The sequence below is a fragment of the Erythrolamprus reginae genome, chromosome 10, assembly GCF_031021105.1.
Source record: "Erythrolamprus reginae isolate rEryReg1 chromosome 10, rEryReg1.hap1, whole genome shotgun sequence".
Taxonomy (NCBI): Eukaryota; Metazoa; Chordata; class Lepidosauria; order Squamata; family Dipsadidae; genus Erythrolamprus; species Erythrolamprus reginae.
This window is the reverse complement of record NC_091959.1, coordinates 24,155,459-24,174,974: the sequence shown is the minus strand read 5'-3', so window position 1 is coordinate 24,174,974 and position 19,516 is coordinate 24,155,459. Positions and strand designations below refer to the sequence as shown.

The 19,516-nt window shown below is 39.7% G+C and overlaps 1 protein-coding gene across 1 annotated transcript; it reads right to left on the bottom strand.

The window, feature by feature from the left end:
- Window positions 1–324: 324 nt before the first annotated feature.
- Window positions 325–16,701, bottom strand: FAH (fumarylacetoacetate hydrolase). The gene is made up of 14 exons (XM_070762675.1): window positions 16,490–16,701; window positions 16,144–16,254; window positions 14,475–14,596; window positions 14,000–14,049; window positions 12,276–12,366; window positions 11,340–11,437; window positions 10,741–10,793; window positions 9,736–9,835; window positions 8,098–8,228; window positions 6,398–6,473; window positions 5,150–5,196; window positions 4,382–4,483; window positions 3,512–3,629; window positions 325–767 (listed from the first exon to the last, which is right to left on the bottom strand). The coding sequence occupies exons 1-14, from the start codon at window positions 16,562–16,564 to the stop codon at window positions 691–693; spliced, it is 1,251 nt and encodes a 416-aa protein (XP_070618776.1). The 5' UTR covers window positions 16,565–16,701; the 3' UTR covers window positions 325–690.
- Between the last annotated feature and the right edge of the window lie 2,815 nt (window positions 16,702–19,516).

Genomic DNA, 19,516 nt, shown 5'->3' with positions numbered 1-19,516 from the left:
ATGCTGTTTAGAACTACTCAATACGTACTTTGTTTTAACTAGCTTACATGGCTAAAGATGAATTCACATCTGCCCATTTACAGTAGGGCGATATAATTTTTTAGAAACAAAATTATGAAAACCAGACCTAAGTGAAATGCAATGCTGAGAACCTGATGCACAATTGCTGTTGCGTATAGAGATTCTTAATCATCCAGATCACGGTTGCCCCTAAAGTTTTTTTTCCAAAAGGCAAAAATCTGTTAAGTACCAAAAATATTTATTAAAAACCTTGACAAAAGAAAAGAAAAAAAGGGGGGGGGGGGACTGTAACTGACATAATTCTTTATTTCTTTTTTCAAAATAGTTTTTATTTGAATTCTTTAAAAACATAACAACCAAAAACAAAGAAACATACATTTACAAAATACAAAAAACAAAAACAAAGACAACCTTTGGTACAGTTCAAGGCATACAGTATCATTATGAATTATTATGTAACAATATTTTTTATTTTCCTACATCCTCTTGACTTTATGTATCCCCCTTCCCCATTTCACCATTTGAAACTGAATAAACTATTTTTCCAAAAGAAAAAACAAAAACAAACAAGAAAAAGAGAACAACAACAGATTAGATTATGTGTATCACTTTAAAGGTAGAATTATCTCCAAACTTCTCCATTTTGTATGTATTGTCAAAGACACCCTCTTAGATCATTCTGGCAGGAAGGATTTTTCCAGAACATTCACCAAAACCAATCCGGTGACCTTTTCCCTGACAGTACCCTGAAAGAAAAGGAAAAAAATCATATTAGCAATCGTTAACCATTTTTTAAAAATGTCCTTGTCTGGTATTCTCCATGACATTCTCTCCTTTACATGCATTTCCCTTCCTTCTACCTCAATTCTGACTTGTGGTTTTTTCTTTGTGGGGGGTGGTATTCCTCCATCTGAAAGATGATTGATATTATTATTATATTGGTAAAAGTTCTGAATTAGCCGCCCAGTGTCTCTTCGGATTTGGGTAGCATACAAATTTGAATAAATAAAATAAAAATAAAATAAATTTCCTCAAATTGCTTTTAGAATAGAATAACACACAATATAAATCTGAATAGAATAGAATAGAACAGAACAGAATAGAATCCTGAACAGAACAGAATTCTTTATTGGCCAAGTGTGATTGGACACACAAGGAATTTGTCATTGGTGCATATGTTCTCAATGTAGATAAAAGAAAAGAATCATGAGGTACAACACTTAATGATTGCCCTAGGGTACTACTACTACTAATAATAATTAAATAATATAAATATTAATATAAATCATAAAGATACAAGCAACAAGTTACAGTCATACAGTCAGAGGTGGGAGGGTGATCGGAACAATGAGAAAATTAATAGCAGTGCAGACTTACTAAATAGTTTGACAGTGTTTAGGGAATTATTTGTTTAACAGAGTGATGACATTTGGGGAAAAACTGTTCTTGTTTCTAGTTGTCTTGGTGTGCAGTGCTCTATAGCATCATTTTGAGGGTAGGAGTTTTAACAATTTATGTCCAGGATGCAACATAAATATTTTCACGGCCCTGTTTTTGACTCATGCGGTATACAGGCCCTCAATGGAAGGCAGGTTGGCAGTAACTGTGTTTTCTGCAGCTGATCTGCCTTGAGTAGAGTATATTATGCTTTGGCTACACAACAATAATCAAAAGGAGTTTATACCTATTGGGAATCAGCATAAGCATGTGGAACAAATCAAACACCTTTCCCCCCATTCCCTGCAACTACAGTATATTATATATCCGAGTGAGAAGAAAAATGGCAATCCGGCTCAGCCTTTGACTCACTATGTCAGCAGTGCCTGTGAGAGAGAACAGACCCACCCCAAGCTGCACCCAAAATCAATATTTCCAGAGCACAAAATCAGGGATTTGTTTTCACCCCATTCGGACCGGTTTAGGCAAACCGATAGTAATGACCTGCGGATGGGCTGGTCCACCCCATCCCCAGTGCTATACTGTCCTATTTAGGCACATGTTCAAGCCACTCACATGAGCATAGCTCATTTGTGTATACACTGAAGTGGCGCATGTGAGCGAAATCAGCACATGTGCACACTCATATTTGTGAACCGGTAGCGAAAGTAAGTTAATACCACCCCTCGACAAAATGTATGAATATTTATTTACAGAGTCAACCGTCAGCCCAATGAGACCTTGGACAGCGAACAACATAAAAATTACCTGTTAATGACTACTTCACCTTCAACCGCAACAACACATGAGCACGAAATCGATTTAAACTACCGTAAATGTCAACAGCTCCAAACATGACTGCAAAAAATACAACTTCAGCAACAGAGTAATCAATGCCTGGAATGCACTACCTGATTCTGTGGTTTCTACTCCTAACCCCAAAACCTTTAACCTTAGACTATGTACAATTGACCTCTCCCCCTTTCTAAGAGGTCTGTAAGGGGCGTGCATAAGCGCACCACTGTGCCTACCGTCCATGCCTTATTGTCTTCTTTTGTTACTTTTTATCATTACTTATCTAATGTTTTATTTGTACAAACTATCACCCTATAATTGTTTGACAAAATAAATAAAATAAAAATAAATAAATAAAAACACGAATAAAAGCAAATTTAGGTGTTCCAGGATAATGTTGCAAGATCGGATCTGAGTCCGTTTTTCTGAGCTTCTGGACTTATGCTGGAGCCCATCCTCGGGAAATTTCTCTGTGTTAGAATAATTGTGGGAGCTTCATCATTGGAGGCTTTCAAGAAGAGATAGGCGTGCCATTAGTCAGAAATGGTGTAGGGCCGTGATAGCGAACCGATGGGATGCATGCCAGACGTGGCAGGCAGAGCCCTCTGTGTGGACATGCGTGTTGTTGCTAGCTGGTGTTTTGGTTTCCAACGTGCACATGTGTGCCAGCCAGCTGGTCTTTGAAGGTACTGGAGCACTGGAAAACAGCCTGAAGACAGCCAAAAACCATGCTGGTTTTTGGGCTGTTTCTGGGTCATTTTCAGTGATCCATAGTGATCCAAAAACAGCCCAAAAAGAGCCTGAAAGGGGCCCAAAACAAGGCATTTTTGGACTGTTTTCCATGCCAAAAATGGCCCCAAAAATGGTCTGAAAACAGCTCCAAAAATAGCCTGGAAAAGGGCCCCAAAACAGCCTGAAAATGGCCCGAAAAACAGCCAAAAAACAGGCATGTGTGTGCCAGCCAGCTGGTCTTTGGTTTTCTGGTGCTCAGGCGCATGTACATGTGCCCTGTATCCAATCCATATCCAGGTTGAAGCTCCTGTTAAAATCTCAATTCCCCAAATATCTCAAGGACACGCTCCAGAATTCCCATGAATTAACATCCTGCCACCAATATTAATGAATAAACAATTCCTATGATTTCATATCAGCTTGTGTCTTCCCGTCCAGATGTTTCTTCTCTTCCAGGCCTTCTCCAAATCCAGCCTAGGCTAGAGATGCACCGCTGTTTTCACCGCCTACATTCCCATCTGCTTACCTGTCATAATGACCTCATCCCCATCCTGCAGAAATGTTCGGGACTGACCATGCCCAAGATTGATACTTTTTGTACCATTCCAGGACAGCTCCAACATGGACCCAAAATTCTCAGGTTCCTTCAAAAGCAGAAATCCAAAGAAGAAAAGTCAGCAGCGATGGACTATGTAAACTATTGCCCTGGCCTCTGTTATCCAGAAATTAAGACTACTGTGAGATTTGAAGAAAGAAACTTCACCTTCACCATAAGTTAATATTTTATTATCTGGAAGGGGAGAGAGCTGAGGGAACTGTTGGAATTGTTATTTTTAGCTAAATAAAATCTCAGAATCATGATAGAATAAATGCTGCCAAGGAGAATCCTAATTAAGGTATATCTAAATTCTACTTTTCCTGGGTGCCTACCAGTTTTTCTATTTTTCATCCTTTATGTTATCTTCTCCAAGCAGAAAATGAAGAATTAGCAAGGACCCAACCTTGATAAAGCACATAGAAGGATCTTCAGCAATGGCTGTACTTACACATATACTGCAATTGGTGATACTGGAAATGAAGAACTACATGTCCCATGGTGCCATCTTGCTTGATATACCACTAAGGCCTTCATGTACGACTATAGTCATAACAAGTAATGGCACTTTCTCTCTTTCTCTACCATACTTCGGTGGAGCAGAAAACAACCCAATTCCTTAATTCCTCATGCTGAAAGTTGCGATTCCCAAGTTCTGCTTTGCCCCAATCTGGAGATTATAAAGGATCTATCGAAATGCATTTTGAAATAATTTTTAAACCTGGTTTAAAAACCTGGTTTATTGCAGGTTTAAGTTTAATACAAATATTTTGATAACCGTACGATCAGTTCCATACTTACTGGCCCGCTAATAGTTCCAGAGGCCAAAAGATCTCCAGGTTTGAGGTTGCAACCGTTAACAGTGTGGTGAGTTAGCTGCTGTTTCATGGTCCAATACATGTGCTGTGTATCAAGAAAGAAAATGATAGCCATGAAGATGTATGAACATACTGTATATCCGTTTTCCATAGGTTGTATGGGAAATTTAATTTGATTTGATTTAATTGTATTTCCATGCCACCCAACTCCCGAAGGACTCTGGGCATCTTACAACAGGATATAGAATATACATTTTAAAAAATCATAAAAAATTAAAAAACCATTAAAAATCACATACGTGTATATCATTCAAGCCAGATCTCACAAATTGCAAGATCAACAGCCCCACGCCTTTCAAAAAACCCAGGTCTTCAATGCTTTCCAGAAGGCCAATAGAGTGGAAGCAGTCCAGATCTCAGGGGGCAGTTGGTTCCAAAGAGCTGGGGCAGCCACAGAGAAGGCCCTTCCTCTTGGGCCCACCAGCTGACACTTTTTAGTTGGTGGGACCTGGAGGAGACCAGCTCTGTGAGATCTTATCGGTCACTGAGAACTATGAAGTAGAAGGTGGTCTCAGAGATTGGATTAGATAGAGTTCACGGAGAGGGGCAGCATGCAAGTCCAATTATTATTATTATTGTTGTTGTTGTTATTATTATTATATAGTAGTAGTAGTAGTAGTAGTAATAATAATAATAATAATAGATTATAATAATTTATAATAAATTAGATTATAATAATTTTTTCTCTTACCTTAAAGTTAGACCTACAAATATTTACTGGCTCGTTCACACCATCTCCTAAAAGCAAGCAAATGTTATTAAGGAAAGCAAAGAAAGTCTGTATCACACTACATTTTGAACATGATCAAACACTCGCACCAGGGAACTTTAATCTCCTTAAGCGCAAATTAATTATATGTACAGGGTGTTTTGCTTTTCGTAAGTACAGGGCACCCCCTTCGGATGACTTCCATATGATATTCACATAATGCCTACAATATATTTAAAGGTATGTGGGGATTAACTTGGAAGACAAGAGGAAGGGCCATAGACAACCAGCTTGTACTGATGATGCTCCCTAGTTGAGTAATGAAAACATCTGAAAGAAAACAACCAAGTTCAGAGAGCACCAAGGATGGACGTCTCATTTCAACCCTGCACTATAATATTCTCCTTCATTGAGACTCGATAACCATCGTGCAAAAGGACTCTCTCAATCCAGAGAAGAATAAGGGGCATGGGAAACGCTCCCTAGTTCTCTAGGAAGTAAAAAGAGGGGAGAAACATTTTCAGTCTTGCAAGATTCTATCATTGTAGCTCTACCATATAGGTAGTGTTAGTGATGATGGCTTCTGCTACTTTTAATAACACCACAACAGCAGCCAGGTGGCACAGTAGTTAGAGTGCAGCACTGCAGGCTACTTCAGCTAACTGCTAGCTGTAGACCAGCAGTTCAAATCTCACCACCGGCTCAAGGTTGACTCAGCCTTCCATCCTTCCGGGGTGGGTAAAATGAGGACCCAGATTGTGAGGGGCAATCTGCTGATTTTGTAAACCGCTTAGAGAGGGCTGTAAAAGGACTATGAAGCTATATATAAATCTAAATGATATTGCTAAAAATGCAATAACAACAACAACAGAGTTGGAAGGGACCTTGGAGGTCTTCTAGTCCAACCCCCTTCTTAGGCAGGAAGCCATACACCACTTAAGAAAAATGGTTATCCCACATCATCTTAAAAACTTCCAGTGTTGTCTGAAAACCTGTCTGCATTACATCAAAGGGCTGGGAATAGGGCAGAGCTAGCTGCCATCAAGAAACTTGACCTCTGAGGTCAAATTAACTGATTGGATAGAGGACAGATCCCTCCACTCTTCTCAATAAGAAAGTACATAGATTCAAGTCATGTTTTCAAGTCACGTGTCATTATCATGCTCTCATGAATTTGCTCCTTGGGAACTCCCCAAGTTAGAAGCTGACTTGGACCCACAACATACATACCTTTTATAGCAACAGAGAGGTTTATGTCAAAAGTATAAGGCTGGTCATCACAAAGGTAAGGCAGGGGTTTGGGGTCCTTAAAAGAATATAAGAAATATCACCCAAAATAATAGGAAACTGGGAAGTTAGACTTTTAATCATTTATGTTTATGCAACACAGAAGTAGAAACCAGCCAAGCACTTCCACCCCTTTATTATTTATATATTATTTATATATATTAATTAGATAAATAGATGGATGGATGGATGAACGGACAGGCAGATATTCATAGATTTTCACAGGTATAGGTATGTAGGTCTTGGCATATTCAGGTCTTTTCCCATGTAAGATTGATAGAATCCTGGCGACATTTCAACGAGGTCCCACTTGTCATCTTCAGGCAAGATGATGAGTGGGACCTTGTCGAAACGTCGCCAGGATTCTATCAACCTTACACCGGAAAAGACCCGATGGTTGCTTTTATCTAGTGCTGATTGTTAATTAGATTCTTAACGTGGGCAACAAATCAACTTAACTAGAACATAATAGGTGGTCCTGAATTTTTGTCTGACAATAAAACAATTATAGATAATTAGATTTCTATTGTTTAAAAAGCTTAGAAGAGCACCATGTTAAAGGTTTGTCAGTATTAATTATAATTTAGGATGTCAATATTTCAAGCATAGAATTATATAGCTTTCCATCCAAAGTTAATATTAGAGAAAGAAAAAGAAATGCTACAATTCATATCCAAAGTTTTAATTACATGTTAATAGTTTCACTTAAACTGATTACAGAATATTGAAATCTCCATTGTATTGTGCACATGTACCATATTTTTCAGAGTATAAGACACACTCTTTTCCTCCCTAAAAGAGGCTGCTAATTTGGGTGCATCTAATACTCTGAATGTAGCTTTATTTTTCCAGCTCTAACTAGCTGCTAATGATCTTTCCAGCACTTACCTTGCAAGCTTTTTCATTGTTTCTCTCTGCAAAGAATCTTTTTCAAGCCCTAAGTCTTTGCAGGGTTGTTTTTCCATTCCTCTACTTGCTCCAAATGTTTCTTTCCAGGTGCTAATGATGTTCCCAGCTCTTACTGGCTTGCAAGCTCTTTCATTGCTACTCCCTCCGAATAAGTTTTTTTTAAAAAAAATAATGTGTTGAAGCTGACTAGACTAAGGACGCCAGCCAAATGAATATATAGTAAGCAGATTCTTTTCGTAGACAGTTTCATTTACTTGGAGTTATATTGTGTTGTTTAAGTGTTCCCTTTATATTTTTTGAGTAGTGTACATATGTAGGAATACATTTGGGGTGTTTGTATCAGTGGTAGACTGCACCGGTTTAAAAACCAGTTTGGTGATTGCGCGCAGCATTCAAAATATAGCAATTTGAAGCTCAGCTGCTTATCTTCTAAGGTAGCCGTGCTAAGTAAAGCAGTGGAAGCATGGAAATCAGCTATGCCACGTGAATCAGCTGTGCCAGAGAGAAAGAAATATAGGACAGGGTAGGGTAGGGGCAGGTGAGTGGGACTACAAGCTGATCGTTGGAATTACCAGTTTGCCCAAACTGGTTCAAACTAGCTGCAGCCTACCACTGGTGTGTATAAAGCTAAATTGAATTTTGGAGAGACAGTATCTCCCCAAAGTGGTAGGGTCTGGTAACTTGACTACTTTAAGTTCATAAAGGTGTGCCTTGTGTTTACACTTTGTACCAACCTGGATAGGATTTGGCAATGCAAAGGGCATCAGTGCTTCCATAGTGACCACCCATGGAGAGATAGAGGTGGCAAAACTCTTGCCCAGGAATGGACCTAAGGGGACATACTCCCACTTCTGCACATCGCGAGCTAAAGGAAGAAAAAACAACAACAGAGAAACCTTCAGGATGAAATCATTTCCACATCACAATTGCATCCAAAAACTCCTAATTTGTTTATGAGCAACTGAATTCTGGGTTCCATAAGTCCAATCATATCAGAAAAAGAACATGAACATGGATTCACACGGAGAGCAGTATCATACAGGTTGCACATGTTTGAAGATTTCCAAATCTCTTACCTAGATCCCTAAAAATTAGTTCCACTTAATCTGGTAATACTTGCTTCTGAATGCATAGATTCAAATCCAGGGTAGGTACAGATGGCTCTTCTATGACTTGTGGACTTCAACTCCCAGAATTCCTGAGCCAATCATGCTAGCTTACGAATCCTGGGAGTTGAAGTCATAGAAGAGCCAACTTTGCCTACTCCTGATTCAAATAATCAGTGGAACGATTGTTTAGAAGAGAAAATTTATTTTTGGTAGAATGTTCATTTTGATTGTTGCTATCCTTCCAAGAAAAGATAGATGTAATTTATCCCATTTCTCTATATCTTTTTAAATTCTATTCACCAGTTTGTCATAATTATCCTCTTTCAGGCTTGCGACCTTCGCTGTTATGTCGATCCCTAAATATTTAATCTTTTTAGTTATTTGGATATTTAATTTTTTGGAGAGGATTGTTTTTTGTAAATTATTATCAGATCAAGTAAGATAAAGTTATGATTTATTAAGTTAGACCTTTATTTGTATTTCATGTTATATTTATGTTTGCTTCTATTCTTTTTTGCTATTCACAAGAGCTAAACAGATTTTCGAACTTAGCCATAAACGGGCCAAAGAAAATGTATATAGTTCAGAAGAATATTCAGACGTGTCTTGTACTCGCCTACATTTTATTCTGCGTTTTGATGTATTGATTCTTGTTGTTTTTTTCTTGTTTTTTTCTTTTCTCTACTGTCTTTGTATGGTTTAGTGTTTTTCTTTTTCCTCTGTATCCATAATTGTAAATAAAATTTTATATTAAAAAAAAATCAGTGGAACGACTTGCCACCAGAAGTTGCGGATACTCCAGTCCTAGAGGATTTTAAGAAGAGATTGGATATCCATTTTTCTGATATGATATATAGGGTCTCCTGCCTGAGCAGGGGGTTGGAGTAGAAGACCTCCAGGTTCCCTTCCAATTCTGTTATTCTATTAGTTATTAGATGCATGTTAAGCCCTGTCAGCCAGTAGGATAAGGGCGGTGCATCGGGAGCGAAAATTGAGCTGCTTGTGCAGCTTCGTTTCTGCTGTGGGCGCACATATGCGTCCCAGCAATATTTTGCTCCTGCGCATGGGCAGGAAGCGAAATCTCATGAGGGGATGCATACGCATGCGAGTCTACGGAGAGGGGCGGCATACAAATTTAATAAATAAAATAAATTTTGGCGCATGCACAGAAGCAAAGAATACCAAAATTTCAATGAAATCTAGATGGTTCTGGAGCAAATCTGGAGCAAAATCATACAAGGAATAAGATTAATGGTGCATTACCGCTCCAGTCGTTCATGAGCACCATTCCAAAGATGTGCTTGTGAGCTTCGCCAATGGGGATGGGTTCTCCAAGCTCATTTCCAGGTCCTACGAAAAACGCCTGAGAAAGAGAGAAGGAAGCTTGGTCGGGTGTATCAGAAAAGCAGATCAAAAGCAGACGTTCTGACCAGTGACCTGGGAATGGAATAATGAATAGAATAGAATAGGATAGGATAGGATAGGATAGGATTTTATTGGCCAAGTGTGATTGGGCACATAAGGAATGTGTTTTGGTGCATATGCTCTCAGCGTACATAAAAGAAAAAGATACATTTGTCAAAAATCATGTGGTACAACAGTTAATGATTGCCATACGAGCCAAATAAGCAATGAAGAAACAATCAATATTAATAAAAATCTTAGGTTATAAGCAACAAGTTACAGTCATACAGTCCTAAGTGAGAGGAAAAGGAATGATGAGAAAAAACTAGTAGAAATAGAGGTGCAGATTTAGTAAAAAGTCTGACAGTGTTGAGAGAATTATTTGTTTAGTAGAGTGATGGTGTTCAGGAAAAAACTGTTCTTGTGTCTACTTGTCTTGGTGTGCAGTGCTCTGTAACAACGTTTTGAGAAATGCTCCTAAATCAATTATCCAGATCTTGGCATTTCTGGGATCCCTTTTTTTCTGTTCCCCACGTCTCCATTGCAAATTATACAAAGGAGGATCCAGAAATGACAATATCATTTTACTTTGCTCCTGGGTGGATGTTTTTGTTCTTTTCCCACTGCTTTAAATCGTTCTTATTGCTTTGATTAATTTAGATCAAGGTGTAGCCATGTGTGTGTTTGTGTCTGTATCCGCCTGCGCATGTATTAGCTGAAGGCTACAACAAAAAATGTGTTTCGTTTAAATATATATATATATATATATATATATATATATATATATATATATATATATATATATGCAAAGGGGATGTTGATAGTGGCAACGAAAGAAGAATCTGTAAGAAAATACAACCTCACCATTTCTAATTCAATGTCCAAGCGTTTGGAAGCAGCAAGAAGTGGACTTGTACCTGAGATTTAAACAGAATTTATAAATATGAGGGGGGGGGGTTCATTAAAATAAGAACAATTGCCATATTTATCAGAGTATAAGGTGCACCTTTCCCCCTGCTAAAAGATGGTGAAAATCTGTGTGATTAATGCACTGAATGTAGCCCTGCCCAGCCTCTCAAGTGGAACTTTGGAAGGCTGAAAAAACAGCCACTGAAATGGAGATTTGAAAGGCTGAAAAAGCAACCTCTCAAATGGAGCTTTGAAATGCTCAAAACAATTTCTCAAACGGAGCTTTGCAAGGCTCAAAACAACCTCTCAAATGGAGCTTTGCAAGGCTGAAAAAACAGCCTTTGAAAAGCAGCTTTGCAAGGTTAATATACGGTACCTGTTCCGGGCTGTTTGCTAAGGATGCTAGCCAGATGGAAAATAAGAAAAAAATATATTCTGCTGGTAGGCAGAATATATTTTTTTCTTATTTTCCTCCCAAAAAAGTAAACTCCGAAAAATAGTCCGAAAAATATGGTAAGTACCCAAATTTGCAAGTAGAGACCTAAAAGACTCACTGTCATTAGGACAGATTTGGCCCACCGGTCTTCTGATTGGTGTCCCAGATATGACAACAGAAGAAGCACGTCCATGGTACCCAACAGGTAGGTGCAACCTTGGAAAACATGAATCATGTGTTAAAAGCACATCTTGCTTCTAATCTCTGGAGGGATATAAGTCAGTGATGGCAAAACTTTTTTGGTTCACGTGCCAAAACGTATGTGTGTGCTAGGATGTGTGCAGGTGCCCACACCCCTTCCCTTCCCACATGTATATGCACTCTCCCTTACACTGCCCCCCCATTTGCTCACATGCTTTTCTGAAGACTGGTAGGCAGTGGTGGGTTCATATTGGTGTGGTCCAGAGTGCCGCACCGATACGAACCCACTGATGATGAAATTTTTGGTGATTAAGGTGGGCATTCAGATGAGGGCAGGCAGGAAGGCTTCTTCCGACATGAAGACGCCAGGAAAAAATCACCAAAAATTGCATCATCAGTGGGTTTATACTGGTGAATCACTCCAGATGCATAAAGAAGGCAACATGGAAACTAACAACCCAGACCGATAGATAACTCTTGGGTCCTGCGACAGATAACTAGACCAAGCTGCACAATTTTGTGGACCACAAAAACCTAAAATTTGGTTCCCAAATTTTATTTATTGCTTCATTCGTAGATTTATTTTTATGGTCCACAAATTGGACAGCAAATTGCCCACCCAACTGACATTTTCAGAACGTTAATTCAGTCTCCATTCAATTAAGTCTGAATAACAATTGCATCAAGCTTCTTCAATGTTTGTTCTGGCCCCAACCAAAGGTCAACCCCCTCAAAAATGCAGCATTTACTCTAGAATGCAGACAATAAATTACTGCAGATATTCGCCCAAATCAATCCGATAAATCAGGTCCCCCGTATCTTCTTGTTCAGAGAAAGAAAGAAAGTTACTGACCAGTTGGGCATCAGCGCATTCGCCTTTCCTCTAAACATCATCCCAACGTTTGTAGCATGTTGTCGAGAGGAATAGAAATCTGTGTAATCTCCTAGAAGGAGAATGAATGAATGAATGAATGGATGGACGGATGAATGAAGATAGATAGATGGATAGATAAATAGATAGATAGATAGATAGATAGATAGATAGATAGATAGATAGATAGATAGATAGATAGAACCAGCTGCTCCCCAAGGTCTATACTGCCCCCACCCTGCTGGCCTTCCTGAAGGCTGTGAAGACCTGGCTTTGCCAGCAGGCCTGGGCCATTGAGCAACTTGATAACAGCTTGATCTGGCCATTAAATGAGATGAATGGTTTTAATGGGTTTTAGACTGCTTTTTATACTGTCTTTCCAATGTTGTATGTCACCCAGAGTCTGGAAGGAGTTGGGCAGCCTATAAGTGTAACTAATAAATAAATAAATAAATATACATGGGAAAGAAAGGTAGGCAGGCAGGCAGATAGATACATGAGGTCGTTAGATAAAACAGACAGACAAACATATATACATACATACCAATCCTGTAAAAGGTTGCGGAAAATAAGAAAGCTAAGATCCTATGGGACTTCCAGATACAGATAGACAGCAGGCAGGTATTGGCTAATCAATCAATCAATCAATCAATCAATCAATCAATCAATCAATGTCTTAAAATGAATTTGGATTTTTACGCATGTGAGATTATGCTTCTGGCCCATGTGCAGAAGCAAAATTTCATGGGGTGTGTCCGCAGGCACATCGGGGATGTGGAGCATGTGCCATTTTCCCTACCGTAACACCACCACCACCACCACCCCTCCCTCCTGGAACCCATTATTGATTGTAAGTTGAGGATAACCTTGTCTTTGCTTTTAAAGGAACTTTTGATAAACGCAATTCTTCTACTGCCCTCTGGTGTTCGTCAATGGAACCTCTTGCTTATTCTTATATTTGTGTTTATGTTTGCATCCATGTCCGTGCATCTCCCTCCCTGCCCACCCCAATTCTCTTCTTTTTGATTGACATTACCGGCTGTAAAAGTTATGCAGGAAAGCGCACCATTTTTGCCACCTTTAAAATTTGGTCTTATCAAGTCAGATCTGAGAAGCAGGTCAGAGCAACAGAGTTGGAAGGGACTTTGTAGGTCATCTAGTCCAGTGAATGCTGTCTGGGGAATTCTGGGAGTTGAAGTCCAGATATCTTCAAGTTGCCATGGTTGGGAAACACTGATCTAGTCCAACCCCCGCCCTCAGGCAGGAGTCCCTACACCATTTCCGAGAAATGGAAGTCCAATTTCCTCTTGAAGGGTCTCCACAACTGGACACAACACACTCCAATAAATTTTCCCTGCGAGCCAAACGCTAACCCCCCAGGAATAAGGTCACGTCCAAGTCTCCTTTTATGCAGAGGAAAGTATACTGCTCAAAAAAATAAAGAGAACACTCAAATAACACATCCTAGATCTGAATGAATGAAATATTCTCATTTGCACAACTATTCCATTTGCACAACTGCATGTGAAATTGACTGTCAATCAGTGTTGCTTCCTAAGTGGACAGTTTGATTTTACAGAAGTTTGATTTACTTAGAGTTATATTCTGTCGTTTAAGTGTTCCCTTTATTTTTTTGAGCAGTGTAGTTTATCCTTTCTTTTATAAAAGAGTTTGAATGGCAGAGAGGCTCCACAGTCAGAACTTACCAATTTCAGCTGGAAGATGCATTACTGCAGACGCTTGAGATATAAAAGCTCTGGGGAAGAAAGGAAAGGAAGCATGATAAACATTTGATTCCCAAGAAACAACACTTCTGAAGTGGCCTTCACTAAGGGGTCGCGCAGTGGTTAGAGTGCAGCACTGCAGGCTACTTTAGCTAACTGCTAGTTGTAGTTCAGCAGTTCAAATCTCACCACGGGCTCAAGGTAGACTCAGCCTACTCCAAGGTGAATAAAATGAGGACCCAGATTGTTGGGGGCAATGTGCTGATTACAGAGGGCTGTAAAAGCACTATGAAGTGGTATATAAGTCTAAATGCTATTGCTAAGGGCACATTCCAACTAGCTAACAAGCTAATTCTTTGATTCTGACATTTTGGAAACCATTAGCACGGCACTCCCACTAAATCGCACATCAGTCATACATGCACCAAATATACCCTCTAGGTCTGTATCCAAGTACCTTTTGCATAACTCTGCGTTATCTCTGAGTGTTGGCTCTTTGTCAGAGAGAATCTTTTGCAGCCATGATCTGGCCTCGGTCCAAGCTTCCCAGCCCAATGCCATGAAAGCATTGAGAGTTGACTGCAACAAAAGTAAAAGGAGAGAAATGTTTTTCCTGGGCTCTGATATAGGATACTAGTAGTTGGATACCCATGCTTTGCTAAATAACTATGTGATGATCGGGCTTGATAAATTGACAGTTAAAGCTTGAAAATTTATGTAGAATGTTTAACAGCATCAGAGCATGTTAATATAAGGTAACTGGCAGTTGGAACAGAGTTCTTTTCAGATGGAGAGGGGGAGTAGATATCTAACTGGTTTAGGAAGACTCTGAAAACTCACCTCTGCCAGCAGGCTTGGGGCTGCTGAGTGTTACGCCTAGCTCCGGCCAACAATTAGAATGTATATGAGATGAATCTGGATGATTGTTTTTAATGAACTGTGGTTTTAGAATATAATTTTAAGTTTAGATTTCTTATTCATTGTGTTTTTGTATTTATTCTATTTATTTATTCTACGCGGAGAAGGGCGACATGGAAATCTAATAAAGAAATCTAATAAACAAACAAATAACCATTGTGTTTCAACTACTATGATTTTCAGAAGAAGCAACATCATCTTTCAGCTGTGGCGAGGAGGGCGTTTGCCCAGGTTCGTATGGTACAACAGTTGCAGCCCTCTTTGGATAGGGAGTTTCTGCTCATGGACACTCATGCCCTTATCACCTTGGGGTTCGACTACTGCAATGCTCTCTACATGGGGCTGCCTTTGAGTAGTGTCCAGAAACTGCAAGTTGTGCAGAATGCAGCCGCACGAGCAGTCATGGGCTTGCCCTGACACTCCGTGGTCTGCATTGGCTGCCAATTGGTTTCCGGACTCAATTAATCCCCTCCCCTTCTGACTAGTAACATTTGAGGGTGGTGTGATTGTGTAGCATTGATTGTTTTTAGTAATAATGGGTTTTAACTTGTCCTTTTTAATATTAGATTTGTATTATATTGTATTGTTATTGTTGTGGTGAGCCGTCCCGAGTCTTCGGAAAGGGGTGGCATACAAATCTAATATATTATTATTATTATTATTATTATTATTTCAAAGTGTTGGTTATTACCTATAAAGCCCTACATGGCATTGGGCCAAAATAATTGCGGGACTGCATTCTGCCGCACGAATCCCAGCAACCGATCGGGTCCTACAGAGTCGGCCTTCTCCAGGTCCTGTCAACTAGACAATGTCGCTTGGTGGGTCCTAGGGGAAGAGCCTTCTTTGTGGGGGCCCCGGCCTTCTGGAATCAGCTCCCCCCCAGAGATTTGCACTGCCCCCACCCTCCTCGCCTTCCGTAAGAGTCTTAAGACTCATCTATGCCGCCAGGCTAGGGACGATTAGATCCTTGCCCTCTGGCCAATGAATGATTTGAGAGAAAGTGGATTGAATGAAACAACTGGTTTGGGGTTGTTGTTTTTTTTAAATTTAAACTAAATAATTGGATTAAAATATGTTATATTGTTTTATTGTATGTTGTGAGCCGTCCCGAGTCCTTGGAGAGGGGTAGCATAAAAGTCCTTAAAAATCTAAGAAACCCACCAATGGTTAAATTTGACTGAAGATGATGAAAAAAAACCCAATACCTGCTCAAAGACATGCCGTTGCTTAGATAGGACAGGTCCATTAAAGAGATCTTTAACCGCGTTGAGGTCCAGCACCTGATCCCCAATGGCTACACCTATTCTGTGCCTGGGCTGCGAGAGAGAGAGAAATATACAGGAGAAAGATTCTTTTCATAAGCATGTTCCCTTAAAATCAACAGCGGAGTTGCTGACTGTTCTCTGCTGATCGTTGGACTTAGCGGTGTTGCAATTTCCCAAGGCAGAGTACCCGAATTGGACTCTTAGGATCCATCGGAATCAACAGACACAGAAGGAAAACAAGAGAGATGAACTCAAAGTTTAAAAGAAAGTAAATTTGTTCGCTTACCTCCTCTTTGGTGGAAAAGATTCCATAAGGGAGATTTTCAATTGGGAAAAGGGAATTCTCATCCACCTTAAACATGCTGCTTTGATCTATCAGGCACAAGGGAGAGAAAGAGAGATTTTCCAGATGTCCTTGGGTTGCCAAACCCCTGGTTGGCCCCTCCTTTTTTTCCCCAATACAAAACAGCCAATCAGTCTCCTTTCTTCTATCCCACCCTCCCTGAATTTTCAATCTACAAAACCAGGAAGTTAAACATACACAGATTTGCACATGACATCACAGCAGCTCCAGCTGCAAATTCCCTCCCTCCTTCACTCAAATTCTCCTCAGCAGATTCAACTCAGAGCTGCTGGATTAGTGAGTCAGGCAGCATAGGAATTAACACTCAAGGGGCCCCCATGCCTGCCTGCAAATTTTATCTGCATAAAATTCCCGGCCCATGTTATGAGTGGCTAATCCAATTGGATGAATGTGGATAATTGTTTTTTGGGCAAATGGGGACTTTTTGAGAATTTTTAATAAAAAAATTAATATTAGACTTCTTACACACTTTGTATTTTTTATTTATTTCTGTTGTAAGCCGCCCTGACTCTCAGGCGGCATAGAAATCTTAATAAATAAATCTGATAGATAAATAATTGTTTTCAGAAATACATTCCATTACCTATTCATTCTAGTACACAAATCGGGGGGAGGGGGTTTTGGGGGGGGAGGGAAGTTACTCACAATTACGGATGAGGAGGAGTTTCTCCTATTCCTCCACTTTCTCCTCCTGTTCTTCGTCTTTCTTCTCTTCCTTCACTTTCTTTTCCTATTCCTCATCTTTCTCCTAAAAAAAAAAAGAAGTGTAAGGAGGACACTCATAACATAAAATGTTGTTTGTGTGTGTTCTGAAATACTCCCGGTCGTCGGTGAACCGGTTGCAAAGGGAGTGTGACGCTCCGCCTACTCACCCAGATGCCGCCATTTGGGTTCTTTTACCCTCTGCGCATGCCCAGAATGCTTTGCATATGTGCTTTGTACATGTGCAGAGGGTAAAAGAAACCTAAAGGGGCTGCAGCCAGGTGGGTGGGCGGAGCCTCAGGCTCCCTTGGGGAGGGACTGGCTCTCCGACGACAGACAGGCACCCGTGACCCAGGAGCATTTCACCGCTGGTTTGTGTGTTTGTGTTTGTCTCTCTGTGTGTAACAACAGCGCACATAGGAAGAATACAGTGGTACCTCTACTTAAGAACTTAATTCGTTCCATGACCAGGTTCTTAAGTAGAAAGGTTTGTAAGTAGAAGCAATTTTTCCCATAGGAATCAATGTAAAAGCAAATAATTTGTGGAAACCCGTTGGGAAAGAAATAAAAGCTCGGAATTTGGGTGGGAGAAGGAGGAAGAAGAAGAGGTGGAGGACAGTTGCTGCCCAGAGCGAAGGGACCATTTCTTTTCTTTGGGGGCTGGCAGAGATTTATTCCCTCTCCAAGCGCCCAGAGAAAGGAAAATGCTTTGTTCGCTCTAGACTGCCAAAGCCTCCTTAAGCACCACCGAAAGTCTCCTCTGGCAGCCCAGATGGTATTTGAGGCCCTGCGCTCAAATACACCAAATTACTTGGCAACCCATTTATCTTGGTATACACCATCAAGGGAGGTACGTTTGGCAGGGAAGATTCAATTTAATTTAATTCAATTCAATTCAATTTATTAGATTTGTATGTCACCCCTCTCCGTAGACTCGGGGCGGCTCACAACAATAATAACACAATATATGACAAATCTAATAATTAAAAGTCATTAAAAAACCCTTATTAAAAAAAAAACATACACTCAAACATACCATTCATAAACTGTATAGGCCTGGGCAAGAAGTCTCTGTTCCCCCATGCCTGGCGGCAGAGGTGGGTTTTAAGAAGTTTACGAAAGACAAGGGGGGTGGGGGCAGTTCTAATCTCCGGGGGGAGCTGGTTCCAGAGGGTCGGGGCCGCCACAGAGAAGGCTCTTCCCCTGGGTCCTGCCAGATGACATTGTTTAGTCGACGGGACGTGGAGAAAGCCAACTCTGTGGGACCTAACCGGTTGTTGGGATTCATGCGGCAGAAGGCAGTCTCAGTTGACTGTTCCACAGACAAGTACAGCAACATCAAAATTGCAGGTCTTTCAAGATCTGTCCCCATGTCTCTTGATCAGTCTTCTCTTAGAGCTTCAGGTAGAGGAGAATTTTCTCCACTTCCACAAGACACTCTAGTGGGTTTCCTTTTCCCTCTTACCTTGACAGGTCTGTTTTTTGCTTTATATGGGCTAGAATATACACCGTCGCTTATCCAACAGGGACTGGAATCTTAAGGGTGGAGAGGGAAGAAAAAAAAAGATTGAATTGAATTAGATACTTTATTTGGCCAAGTAATATTAGTCAATGCAAGGTATTCGTCCCCGGTGTAGATGCTTCTTTTAATTAGAAATTTATTATTATTATTATTATTATTATTATTATTATTATTATTATTATCATTATTATCATTATTATCATTATTATCATTATTATTATTATTATTATCATCATCATCATCATCATTATCATTATTAATTAGATTTGTATGCCGCCCTTCTCAAGATATTTTAAAACATTGGACGTTTGTGTAGTAAATCTGTTTTCCATTTCTTATTGTGCTCACAACCCATAACATAGCTATTTTTAATGTATTGTTAATAACAGATCTTATACATCGGTCTTACTTCCGTATCTATTTTTCCTCATCACCAAGAAATATGTTTTATTTTCCTCTTTTTTAAATATATATATTTATATCATATATCATATATATATCAAATCCCAGTAAGGGTATTGCTAGCTGATGAGGTCAGAACAAAGCTGAAATAGTGCTATCCTAGTCTCCCTTAATTTTAAAATTCAGCGAAAGCATGTGATACATTTTCCTTTTTCCAACCAATAACAGAACTTGCCCCAACAGTCATAGTATTCTGAATCTTAATTTAATTCCAATGTTAATTTACCCATCTCCACTCACATTAATATTTTCTCTATTACATC

What these genes read in the sequence shown, in the direction of transcription:
- FAH (XM_070762675.1), bottom strand. Translation starts at nt 16,564, where the DNA reads ATGTTTAAGGTGGATGAGAATTCCCTTTTCCCAATTGAAAATCTCCCT. An exon ending in CCAAATCTGTCCTAATGACA is followed by an intron (nt 10,794 to 11,339) that starts GTGAGTCTTTTA and finishes TTTAAATCTCAG; the next exon opens with GTACAAGTCCACTTCTTGCT. An exon ending in CTGGAACTATTAGCGGGCCA is followed by an intron (nt 3,630 to 4,381) that starts GTAAGTATGGAA and finishes CTGCTTTTGAAG; the next exon opens with GAACCTGAGAATTTTGGGTC.